Consider the following 13,032-nt stretch of genomic DNA (forward strand, 5'->3'; position numbering starts at 1 on the left):
GAACAATGTACAGAACTAGAAGTGATAGACTTGGGATTCATGTCAACCCATTTTGATAGTTCCTTTACATATATTCAGCTTCTTACTTAATTTCTTCCGAAAAGAAACGTGTTTTTGTACTCCTCAAGCAAGGGGAGCTTCTTCTGCTCATCATAAGAATACATGACTTTGACCATCCTTGCACAATTGAAAGTTGATTCAATAAAATAGGGTGATAAAGATCTTGAAGAGAAGCATTCTTTGTTGAGTGTCTCCCATGTTTTAGATATCAAATCCATGACATGCGCTCTTGCATCATCGACAAAACATTGAGGGTGCTCTTTCATGTAGCATTCTACATATGAACCATCAAATCCTTCCTGGTTCTCATCCTGAAATATGAACAAATGACCCAGATATGATTAACGGAAGTGTTAATCTATTCTATCCTATCCTATCCTATCTCTTTCAGATAGCAACATAACACTTTTCGAAAACTTAATAACATAAAAATTACCTTAGCACTTCCAAGATCATCCCAGAGCCTTAAAATTGTTCCAGGGGATGAAATTATGCTAGGGTAACTCTCAATAAAATCTACGGTCTTGTTCGTTATTTCTTGCCCTAATAGAAAGAATAAGTGCACTCCGATGACGTGCGCCTGTGCTGATCGTGCCATTTTTAAGGTAATCATCTGTCGTCGGTATGTGCTTCGCCGCAAACCATTTTGCTTCTACCATGAATGAATTGCATAATGCTGCCCACTACAGAGGTTAAGAGTTATATGTAAGATTTTTAGATAAAATCAAGCTAAGTATATATTAGTTATAAAGATAATTTTTATCTGATAAATCTTACCACTCTTTTCAAAGAATCTATGGGGTTCCATCCATGTTCCTTGGTGATTATATTTGCAATCTCATTTGTGGTATCATGTAAAGCCGCGTAGCACATTCTCATGTAGTCTGGAAGTGAATTATTACTCGGATGCTCCCATCTGTGCAAGAAATTATGTATGTCAGGACAGTGTTGTCTTACTAAGTATTAACTTAATTTTTATGCAAGAATGACATTTCTTACTTGTTGATGGCCTCTGTGAAGAGGGGAAGTTCATCTAGTGATCCCACAACATCATAAATATCATCAAGTATGTATATAAAAGTTACTACTTTTGCCATTTGCACTCTATACTTGGAGAAATGTGGACCTTGAAGGATAGTCGTGGACCAGGAATACCATTTCAGTACTTGATTTCGAGCAAGCTCTCGGTTTTGAGCTAAGCCCAATCTCCTCCACCAACTACCAAAAAAATAAAAAATAAACACAAAGAAGAAGATCAACTGAGTAACTAAAAAAAAATTCTTGCCCAAATAAAGAACGATCTTTCAAACTATACACAGACAAAACTTATTGAGAGTAATTGAAACTTTACTTGGTAAATTCTTTGAGTTCCTTTAGATACAATTGTTCACTCCGACTGAAATCCATCACTGCTAGTTCTTCTATAGCACCATTTCCTCCAAGTAACTTTTGGCGATAGCTAAGGTAGTGTCTAGCTTTATATTGTTGCAAGCTGATATGATATGGATGTTCCAAAGCTCCCGTTATTAATCTCGCAAGATTAGGTTCCGAGTTACTTATACAAGACTTCAGGTGTTTGCCTGAGAATTCCTTTGCCTTGTAAAGAATTTCCTCTCCTGTATTTAAATATGATGCCTCATGTAAGCTCAGCATCCCTCTAATATCTTTGCTAAGGGATAACCTGAATTCGCCTGTCTCATCGATGAAATTGCCAAGCATGTCTGAATATATATATATATATATATACACCCACAAGTAACTATTAGTAATGCCTCTACACTATGATGGAAAAAAAAAAAGGAGAGACCAAAATAAGGTGATTAAAATCCATCCATGATAAAATGATATAAGCTTGAGATGAGAAGCACTCACCGGTAGAGGAGACGTAGTAACTTGACTAGATTCGATTGATGACTCGCAGTGTGGTTAACTTAGAAGAATAACGGTTTAGAATAGATCTCGACAGCGTTTAATTTAAAGTAATTATTCAGCGATATATATGGCTCGAAGCCTAGACTAAACGGTTAAAAATTCGATAAAAATTTAGTAGAGTTTAAATGTCTTTGTATCTAAAAAGTGCTGACCCTTTGTGCAACTCATATCTAATATTTGAACTCATGAATGATAAAAGAAAAACTTTTACTAGTGAGATATTCTGCACACGTTTTCATTGAGGAAAGAGTTGAGAATGTTTGAGAAACCACCGCACCTAATTGGATGGAGTTTGTCTAATATTCAACAAAACGACTTACTGTAACAATAAGTTGCCAACGACAAACTAAAACCAACTAAAAACAAGTAACAAAAAGCCTTTATCTCATGACAGATATACTATTACCCCATCAAGTGAAGCGTGGGTGAAGTAATTACTCCTTGTGAACAAATCGATATGTGTTTGGACCTTTTGTGAGACTCCGGATTCATGCATAAAAAGACGGCACTTTTGTTATCACGTTACATTAATGGACACTTTAAGAGAGGAGACTTGAAGATCACATAGGAGATGTGATAGCCATTTAACTTCTGCAGCAGTGTGAGTTCTAGGGCTCGACATTCAGTTTCACAACTGGAGTGTGAGACAGTAGGTTGTTTCTTGGTGCTCCATGATACTGATGTCCATCGTCTGGTGGTGTCTGAGCAACCCACCCAATCCGCATCGGAGCAGGCTACGGGATTGATGGAGAGACGAAAAAGACCAAACTGAAGTGTGCCTTTAACATAACGAAGTATGCGTTTAATAGCTTGAAAATGAATAACAGAAGACCTTCGCATGTGTTGACTAACCGAGTTTACTGCAAAAATATTTCCATCCAATTTGTCCGAAAAACGGCAAGCACCAATGATGCATATTATCAAAAACCCAAGAGTAGAGATGAAATCCCAAAAATATACAAAGAAAAAAAAGGAAGGCAAAAATGTGATATAAGTGAAGCCAAATATATCCTCACTCTGAAAATGAAAACATCCAGAACTGTATAATTTGTACTTAAACGAAGAAAACTGGGATAACTATCTCCCTTTGGAAGTTTAGCTCAAATACCTTGCTCTTTGTCTCCCTAAATAATCCCTACCGGTTGGTTACCGCCCTTTGCTCCACCACAGAATTTCACTTTAGAATACTTCCCTGGGCATCATCGAGTTTTTTTGCTCACTTTGTTATGTTTTTATGTCATGGGAGGACAGAGGTCCTTTCAAATTCACCACTCCACAAGCCACTCTGCTTCCTAAAAGATGGAAAACTGCAAAACTCTTGAGTCAGTTGTGTGTCCCTTGTGAACTGGACTAGCACTTGTTAAGCCTCTTTCTGCTTTTGATCTGATGCTGGATATTCTGACCTGCAATCAAAACTGAATCATTAATGTGCCAAAATATAATACAAACAAAGGAATGCTGGAATTGCCTCCATGGAGACAATTCGATCTTGTTTCATTGCTGTATCAAAATATTTCAAAAGAACCTGCATCTGAATATTGGATGTCTCGAGACAATTCAATCTAAAATGTCATGATTAAGTCTTAACATAGTACATCAACAATAGACTACAAAATCTAATGTGACTTGCATGAAGAAAGAACTTAGGGCAAATGAGATTCAAGTTTCATTTGATACTTAAAAAGCTGTCGCAAAAAAAAGAAAGATAATACTCACCCACAGGTGGAACACTTCTTGTGATGCTTGCAGAATATTGACAAGCAAACTGAACATACGTATCCCATGTCAATTGTCTTTTTGTGGCAGAAACATCTGCAAGGACCACAATAATCAGATATATAAGTTAGAATATACAATTTAATTATATCTGTTAAATACATATGTATAAATATGTAACTAGTTCAATGAAGAACACCACCTATACATGTGTATATTCAAGTATGCAAATATTTAGATAGCAATGACTTATGCAGAAATTGCCAGAAAACACTATCTTGTGGCATGCATTGATCATAGAGATGCATGATTATGTGTTCATTCATATAAGTCGTGGATAGATTCCTCTGCTCCTTTTGGTCTGTGTTGTTATTCAATATAACAGAGGCAAAAATGATAGACAATCCTAATATATGATGAGTTCATGATCTCTGTTGTCTCATCAGCATGGATTTCGCTCACAGTGATATGACTTTAATTATGTGAGGTATGTGGCATTACATTTCCCGTGAGGACTACAAGCCTCTCCTATAGAACTATAATGGAGGATCAGCAGAGCTACCTAGATTACAACTGTTTTGTCTTTTTTTCCTCTCTTTTTTTCCTTTTATGTATTTTGTCATCAGACCACCTCATGCATATCTTAAAAGCTGAAACTTAGTACATCTCATTTTCCCTACTTTTTTTATGTGAAATATGAGTCATATAGTCCTATTATTAATTTTCCCACTAAATCATATGCTGGAATGTGCCAACTAGTGATACAATAAAACAACCAGCATGACACCATCTCCATAAAGGCATGGCATGATAAATTGACAACCAGCATAAATCGTTCAATGTGGCAAGCCGACAAAACGCTGGCACTGTGCATTGCCAGTGGCACCTATATTTTGCATCACATGTTAATAAGAAGTGAAATAGTTAGAAATGATTTCTTGTGCTATTTTCATGGTTTGAACTTAGCACATGAAAATAAGTAATGTAACTAACGGAAGTCTATCATGATGTAATATTCAAGAAACATTTAATGAGCATACACTGATATATAATGTTTCAATAACTTAACACTGATTTCTTGATTACAAAATAGTTAACATGCTTAAGCTGGATCTAGAATGTGAATAAGTGGAGAACACATACGAGGCACGAAAATCCACTCCTACAGGTTTAGGGAGTCGCAAAAAGCTTCTTGACTGTAAATCTGTTGCAAACACAGCCTGCAGATTTCATGAAAGATCAAAAGATAATAGCTTATAATATAAGCAATAACCTTTGATGCAGAGGGGAGAGGAGGCCATGGGTTACCTACTGAAAGAGAGGATCAGTTAAATCTTCAACATACTCTAAAAGGACAGGTTCTAACGCCCTAACTTGGGGTTACATATTCTTTGTACTTGATACAAAGGAACTGTGTCTAATAGATGAAAATAAAAAATAACTTACTGCAAGGTACTGAAATAGACCATCTAGCAGTTGGGGCTTCAGATAAACTCCACCAGTTATATATGAAGCCTGCAAATTAATTTACTAAGATATTCATCAGCGGAAAGACGAGAGACAAGACAACAAGAACTCGTAACAAATATCAAAGTTCTTCAAATGATCATCAAAATCTCACAACACATCACCTGTTGCAAGAAGGCAGAGTGTTGGATTCCCACAATGCACGAATCAATAGGAACCTAAGAGAGCATTGAATTTAGGAATAATTTAAGCAGCATTAAAATTCCATGCAATAGAGGTCATAAACAAAATCTCTGACCATTTCAAAAAAAAAAGAAAACTATGTAAAATGATGTATCACTAGCAGGTTCAAGTTAGAGACAGGAAGTAGTAGTTGTCTCCTATGAAATTTCAAATTTGATACAAAAATGTCACCAAAATCATGGCACATTGGTCTCTAATAGTCTAATGTCATCACCGATCGTGCACACAACCTGCAATCAAAGATTTACTTTCTGTGGTACACACTCATGCTAGTATGTGGCATAGTATACCCTAGTGATGGTATACAGAATATAAGACACCAATTATCATGGGCCGAACATTGTCAAAAGAAAGCCAAGCTAAATCTACAAGCATGACCTCAATAGTATGTCCCAAACTGATAGCATCTACACAGATAATTCAGACTAGTATTCAATATTCTTTGCTATTTTTCTATGCACTCGTAAATATTGGAAGGCTAATAAGCACAGTGGTCAGTCAAAATGCTTCTATGCCAAAGCACAACCCCAAAACAGAATTATTCTAAATGTACTTATCATACCTTGCAGTAGTCACTTCTGCCCATGTATAATACTATCAGAAATTTGATATTTGTAAGGCAAGATAACATATGTCAAGCACAGATTCATCTAAGTTCTGAATACAAGCAAATAACTGAATCCACCTTTCTGAAGGTCCTTGTATATTACTTATGTCATCTTTGATCACCATGATAACAATAAAAAGGACTCACAAATTCCAATATTAAGATCATAAGAAAGTTTTATATCTTCCTAGAGGATACCATGGAGCGCTGCGCTGAAAATATCGCATTCATTACAGCCACATATCTGCACATTCACCTTCACATGGTTGAAGTCAAGATGAAAAGTCATAGCTGAATTGAGTAAAGCACTATATACATACTGTTCAGGTCCATCTGGAGAACCCTGCAGGCAAACAATCTGTCTCCTGATGTTAGTATATCAGCAATAATGTAGAACACAGTGAATGTGAAATAGCACACAAGTCATTCTCGGGAGTCAGGAATATCAAAGAACACAAGAGATTACTATGCAATATAAACTGCAACAGATTTTATCTACTTAACTGAAAGAGGCCATCAAAGCTAGTGATCCTAAGACCTACAACATGCATAAACAGGACTGAAAACCATAAACGCAGCTTAAAGAAAGGGAGAGATATTTGATATTTTGGTAAACAAGAACAGCTAAGAGTTGACATCATTAGTTTCACTAGAGAATTTGCTACTTCAACCTAGCAGAACTACTATCAAGGAACTTTGCTCTAAAGATGTTCAAGGCATAACTGAAACCAATCAAGAAATCAAATAAGATCAAAATTAGTATCATAAAGCTCATAAATCTTATAACATAGAACCATATAGTATGTAAATGATTTGATGCATAAGAGAACTGTGAACTTAATGAAGAAATTTGTCCACAAGACAAATAAAAGGAGGAAAACATATCTGATCATTTTCTTCCCTAATTGATGTATTGACACATATACAGCTTCTGCAGATAAACTGAAATTGTATTGTCAATCTATAGCTGAAAATCTTACACTTACTCTCTGCAAAACTTATTATGCAAATGCTCGACAGAACAATTTTCAATGTACATATGAGATAAACATATGGAAGTAACTAATCAACAGCTCTGCAGTACTATTACTAGAGGCAATAACTCTAGTGTCACATATCTCTTCATGTTTCCATGAAAGTGATAGATCCATAACATCTTGAAGACTGTGACACCAAGCTAATAGCCTAATTCCCCTTAGTGCTATCTAATATACCTCTAATTCATTAGATCAGAAAATCAGAAGAATTAATCCCAAACAATCAGCCCAAGTAAACAAAAATCAAGATAAATAAACAGAATAAGCACTCACCCGGGGTTGTGGATGCCGAGCTCCAGATCGGAAAACCCTTTGTATATCTATACCTCAATCAAAGACCCAACAAAACCTCCCAAAATCTCAAAACCGCAAATAAAGATGCTAACTTTAGTGACAAATACCCATCAAGGATACAGCACAGAGCGAGAGAAAGCGATCCAGAGAGCAACGAAGCGACGCCGCCACCTGGAGAAACCCTATCGGATCCCTTCCCGAGCCGCCCGTCCTTAGCCACGAACTCCTCCAACTTGCCGAGGATCTCGGAACACACGGCGGGCACGTGCCCCCCACCACCACCTTCCTCCGAGTCATAGATATAGCTACAAGAATACACTCCGGTGGCGATGAGGACAACGTGGTTGAGTTGGTTGAGGAGGAGAAGCGAGTTCATAAAAGGAATCACCTATAAAGGTCGGTCCTTCGAAGGTTAGGTCATGGGATTCTCTAACGTTTTTAGAGAGAGAGAGAGAGAGAAAGAGAGGGAAAATTACTTGGTTGAGGAAGGTAGAGAAGGGGAGGGTGGTGCCGCCATTGGAGGAGGCCCAGAAGAAGGGGTTGATGTCGACGAGGAGAACGACGAGGCTGACGTCATCTGAGGAGGGTTTGTAGAGAGAGAAAGAGGTTAGAGAGAGACAGAGACAGAGACAGGAAGGAAAAAAAGAGAGGATTAGTACGTACCAGAGTATAGCTTGGATTGGGAAGAGGTGGTCATGGGCAGTGAGATGAAGGCGATGCTGCCGGGAGAGTGGAGAAGAACTAGTACAGGCCGAGTTATACGATGGACATTTTGCTCGTACACCCCTCTAAAGTCCCTTATTTGCATACTTTTTTTTTCGTTGAGAAGAGTGTATATGTAAATTAGGGAGTAAATTTTAAGATGGAAGAGTTACAAGAGTATTCCATATACAAGCAAAGATAACCATGGATCATAAACATCTATAGGAGTAGGTTCGAATTGTGCTGAAGCATCTGCAAAAGTGCAAATACCCTTAGAAAATTTCCATGTTTTCTTTAAGTGTTTTTCTTTTCTTAGGCTAAATTACATTTTCAAAGTGTTCACCTGCACAAACTGTTAGTTTAGAAAAGAGCATTTATCACAAACAAAAAAGGAAAAAAAAAAAAGGGAAGAAGAAGAAGAAGAAGAAGAAGAGGAGCCGAGGAAAACTCACAATGAACAACATCAAGTTATATTATTATGTTGTTTAGTTTCAGATAGTTCGAGAGATAAATCATGTGTTTTCATCATAGTAGTTTCAGGAGGTTGTTTTACTACCCAACCAGAACATGATCTTGAATAGCTCCACTCAAATTTGCAAAAATGAGTTTTTTCTTTTTTAAAAAAAAAATTCTGCTGAATGGTTCAGCAAATTATCACATCTTGACATCTCAATAGAATATATGTCATAATATTCACTCTTGTATACTCTAAATCAATAACAGTTAAGGAATATATCAGTTATAAGTATAATAAACACTACTGGTCACAAAATTGTGTTGGTATAAGATCTGAAGTTCTGAACTGCTTAAGTTAAGCTTTTGATGAGACAAATCCAGCTCTTCTCTCTTGGAAGGAGTACCCTATTTCCTTGCTCCGTTCTTTTTCTGAAGTTTGAGACACTGAGACTGGCGAGAATACCATGTGCTCTGTCATTGGGCTTTTGGATGTCACAATCTCGTCATTGCCATTGATGAAATCAGTCTTCGACGGCATTGATGTCCTGTTGTTCATCTGAAACTAAAGGAGCAAAAGTTTTACATTGCGTTGTTGTTTCATTGAGGATGCTCCTAACTACAAGCATTCGTGCTCGTCTGTTAAATAGGCAATGGATTTAATAGCTCTTTTCTTCATAAGTCTAGATCACCACAATGAATGGTTTAAGGAATCTAACCAATGGATATCGTAGGCTCTTCGTCAACCTTTCTTGCTAAGCGTGGAGAGATTATTGAGTGCAGTGAATCAGTTCTTGCTCCTAAAGATGGCTTTCTTCTATGACTCCCAGAGAAAGTTCTTGTTACCTTCTTCACATTCTTCAAAGGGCCTGGTTTGGAGCCAAAAGGTGTTTCTTGCTCTGGTACAAGCTGACCCTGAAGTCTCTTCTGTTCCTGCAGTGTCGCGGCACATCATAATACTAAATTAGAAACATTAACCATTTTAATTTTACATGGTTATTATAAATTGATAATAGTAATACCCTCAGTCTTTTCCTCTCCAGTTCTTTCTCCTTCCTGACACTAGTGTACTCTTCTAGGATTGATAAAAGTCGGACCTGTAAGTATTGATAAAAAGAAAGAGAACAGAAAGTCTTGTTTGGTTCATTTGCCGAGTAAATGAAAGAACAAATACTCATAAAGAGGGAGGCTTACGCCATCGTATGCAAAATCAGTGCCCCTTTCTTTCTCCCACATTGTAGTTTTTGCAGCCAAGGTGTCCACCATTGCTGCTCCAAATGAACAAGAAAATTAAAGATTATATTTTGGTCATAGGTGTAGCCTACTCTCACCAAAACTGTGAACTGAGGATAGTACAAAGGAAGAACCTGGGATTTTGCTGACTATGGCACGAGCTTTTTCAGCACGTTTCAATGTAAGGTGAGCGCCTTTTACAGCACTGTAACGATTCTCATCCTGAAGATACCTAATATAAGAATGTATTTGCAGAAAATAGTAAAACAGCAACCAGTGAAAGAATAGTTAGAAGTCCAACTCTATTGTACTCTTCAAGCCAAAATTCTTCTTCACATGCTGCAATCCATTTTTCCATCTTCTCAAGAATTTCTTTCCTGCTAAATTCCTCCTCTTTAGCAGCAGAAATTTGATATTCAAGCTGTTCCAGAATTAAAGAGGGTTCAGTGGTTCCTGCAAACCAAAAGTGTAGAATAGATTAACCAACTGCTGACAGTGTACATAATGACATTGTCAGCAATAATGTCGAAGAGTTCTGCCACCTTCAACAGCTTCAAATCTGGACTCATTCTCATCGTCTGCATCTACAAACATATGTGCTCGCATAAGAATCTCGTCAAGTTCGTTCTTTTTCTTGAGAACAAGATCTTTCATCTTGCTAGTTTTTAGCTTTTCGAGCCTCATTACTTCTGACTCAATCTGCATTTCCGAGGCACTACATGTTTAGCTTTCCATCTAAATCCAGAAAAGTATCCCTGAAGAAAATATATAAGGAATAACTTTGAACATGGAGTATCACACTCACATTTTTTATGAAGTCTACTGAGAGAGCATTTGGATCTACAATTTCATGTTCTGAAGCAGCTATATTGCATGTTATATTCTGGAAAATCTGTTGCTCTTCTAGTGGTGTATCCATCAGGTTCCAGAGCTCCAACATACTAGTCACAAGATCTTGCAACTGCCAAAGCACAACTTTATCAGACAATGTATCAAATACCACCAAGGTGGTACTCAATGGCAAAGCATGAATGCTACATGACCCTGCCTGAATTCAATCCTTTCTTGTGTCCGGGTACTGGGGAGTTAATGTAGGAATAACAGATTGGTGGCAGCCTACTTAGCTTATGAGCTCAAATCAATAAAGGAAAAGTATCCAACTGCAGATGGTTCACTTTTACCTACCTTCTCTATTCTTTTAATTTTAACCTCCCTCAGTCTCTGAATTTCAGAAGCCAACTTTTGAATTGCAGCATCGCTGATATTTTTATATCCTTCATCTTCATATTGTCCGAGAGACCCTTCTTGAGCCAAATTCTCAAAATCTATGCCAAGCACCAAACATAGAGAATTCAAAGAACTCAAGTGGCTTGTTACTTGCTTCAAGCGATCTGCCTATGCAGTGACAAATTTAAGCAAAATAAGTTGCACAATGTATTCTGAGCAGGGGTAAGGTTCACTAGAAAAGCCTAAAAAGGAAAATGATTTCAAATATATGAGCTCTGACCTTCTCTCTTTCAAGCAGTTGTAGCTTTCCATATAAGTCTTCAAGCTTTCTTGTGGATAGATCAGACTCGTCGATGTCCACCTTGGAAAAATCATCTGTCGGCCTGAACTCATGTAATATGATCTGTATCTGCTGCATAATATCAATAAATTGATTCCTTCTATTCTCTTTCTTTCTCTGCATCTCCTCTAGAAGTGGAATGATCAGCCCAAGCTCTTCTTTTAAGCTTCCTGCGCTCTGATTGCTCTAGTAAAGCAACCAAAATCATATTGGAAAATCCTGAATACTAGTTTTGTAGTCCATTGGTGTCCCTAACTTATGTATACAAAGTTCTGCTTCCTATCTTAGTACTTGTGGTATTTAAAATATAAAAGGAAAAGAGTCAACACAGGCTTTTTAATATTTGATTAGTTGAACATCAACTAACATCGGCTGTAGAAGAAGACAGATTTATGCATAAGAAACAAGTGAACATGTCTTACACAAGTAAGAAACGATCGCATTTTATATCCATCCGCTTATCATTCTTTGTCATCTAAAGCTTAGTCTGTAGATTGACACATACCAGAGTACAATTTTATTGATATTTTAAGAATTACCATAGCAATTGACTATAGCAGCTAAAATTCATAATAAAGCAATAATTAGGACTCACCTTCTGAACAAGCGCCGGCGGCTCACCAATTACAGAACATATGGCCACAATCTCTGCTTCAGCATCAGCAACTTCTTTCTGTAGCTGAGCTCTATATTGGTTTACCTGGTCAACTTTTCTTCTATAAATATTCAGACACTCCTGTTCTAGCTCAAGGAGAACTTTATCCCTTTCAGTGTCTGATTCTCCAATTTCATCCCATATTATCTGCAATACAGAAATATTATCCGAAATTGATCATTCAACTCCATGATAACTCTGTGGGTTACAATTCTAAAACATGGTTGGTAGGCGAAATCTGCATAGAATCCTTGGGCAAGCCAACAGGTATCTGTTTGTAAAATTAGAGTTTATCCAAGTATTTCCAGAACAAATCCTCTTTCTCAATTTCTTCACCAGACGTATTACCTTTTATGTCGTATTAGCCCTTCGTGTGAACTATTATGATCCATGTTCACTAAGTATGCTCCTCTTTCATTTCAAAATTCTCTTTCAGAATGAAGCACAATAACAACAATGAAGAGAATAATAGGTGTATGAACAAAAAGAATACCTTGAGCTCATATAAAAGCGATCCACATGCCGTTTCCATTTGCGAAATCTGGTCCATCGAGAAATCGGTGATACAATACTGCAGCTACTTCTCAATCGTACAGGACCATTTCGCCAATTTGCAGAGAATTAGAAGAAAACAACTAAACAATCATCCCTGCATCATTCAAAATGATGATAAAAAGTATACCATTATTGACAACACAATCCATGCAAATAATGCAATGGAAATGCCATATCCAATTACATGAAACAATATTTAGAAATGACAATCCTCATAGGCGGCATTGCCTATACAAATACTACCGCTATTATCAAATACATCTCTTTGTTCATATTAGGAGAATTCTAACATCAGAACTATCTATAAGCTAGAAGAACAGAAAAGAGAAGAAGATTAAATCGTTACAAAAGGTTTTTTGAACGACTAACCAAATATTAGATGGCTTTCTTCCAGAATCAAGAACGAAGAAAAATTGTATGCCGAGGAGAAGAAGCAAAAGGTGGAGAAGAAAACCGATGGTTTTGAGGGAGTGGAGCGGAGGACGGGGCGAGAGAACCGTTGGGAAATAGG

At 37.1% G+C, this 13,032-nt stretch overlaps 3 protein-coding genes across 7 annotated transcripts; all 3 read right to left on the bottom strand.

The window, feature by feature from the left end:
• Nucleotides 1-36: 36 nt before the first annotated feature.
• On the bottom strand, nt 37-2,782 carry LOC140777325 (terpene synthase 2, chloroplastic-like). The gene is made up of 5 exons (XM_073121362.1): nt 1,412-2,782; nt 1,060-1,278; nt 838-976; nt 497-743; nt 37-371 (listed from the first exon to the last, which is right to left on the bottom strand). Exons 1-4 carry the CDS (start codon nt 1,777-1,779, stop codon nt 567-569), a joined length of 903 nt encoding a protein of 300 aa, XP_072977463.1. The 5' UTR covers nt 1,780-2,782; the 3' UTR covers nt 37-371; nt 497-566.
• A 145-nt stretch (nt 2,783-2,927) lies between these two features.
• LOC140777326 (general transcription and DNA repair factor IIH subunit TFB4) lies at nt 2,928-8,133 on the bottom strand. The gene is made up of 11 exons (XM_073121363.1): nt 8,020-8,133; nt 7,833-7,933; nt 7,477-7,744; nt 7,336-7,382; nt 6,346-6,383; nt 6,224-6,269; nt 5,340-5,393; nt 5,155-5,223; nt 4,852-4,928; nt 3,709-3,804; nt 2,928-3,395 (listed from the first exon to the last, which is right to left on the bottom strand). Exons 1-11 carry the CDS (start codon nt 8,051-8,053, stop codon nt 3,353-3,355), a joined length of 873 nt encoding a protein of 290 aa, XP_072977464.1. The 5' UTR covers nt 8,054-8,133; the 3' UTR covers nt 2,928-3,352.
• Nucleotides 8,134-8,669: 536 nt separating this feature from the next.
• Nucleotides 8,670-13,019, bottom strand: LOC140779116 (65-kDa microtubule-associated protein 3-like). 5 transcript variants are annotated; one of them, XM_073124090.1, is made up of 13 exons: nt 12,891-13,019; nt 12,460-12,615; nt 11,907-12,113; nt 11,252-11,497; nt 10,930-11,139; nt 10,550-10,705; nt 10,287-10,443; nt 10,046-10,197; nt 9,879-9,966; nt 9,706-9,779; nt 9,534-9,608; nt 9,231-9,444; nt 8,670-9,070 (listed from the first exon to the last, which is right to left on the bottom strand). In XM_073124090.1, the coding sequence occupies exons 2-13, from the start codon at nt 12,514-12,516 to the stop codon at nt 9,036-9,038; spliced, it is 1,671 nt and encodes a 556-aa protein (XP_072980191.1). In that variant the 5' UTR covers nt 12,517-12,615; nt 12,891-13,019; the 3' UTR covers nt 8,670-9,035. The 5 variants fall into 5 exon arrangements, with proteins under 5 accessions (XP_072980191.1, XP_072980193.1, XP_072980192.1 ...); XM_073124092.1 differs by having other exon boundaries at nt 8,670-9,150; XM_073124091.1 differs by having other exon boundaries at nt 8,671-9,076; nt 11,252-11,488.
• Between the last annotated feature and the right edge of the window lie 13 nt (nt 13,020-13,032).

Source organism: Typha angustifolia, chromosome 15, assembly GCF_048772165.1.
Source record: "Typha angustifolia cultivar Huaian chromosome 15, ASM4877216v1, whole genome shotgun sequence".
In the NCBI taxonomy this organism is placed as follows: Eukaryota; Viridiplantae; Streptophyta; class Magnoliopsida; order Poales; family Typhaceae; genus Typha; species Typha angustifolia.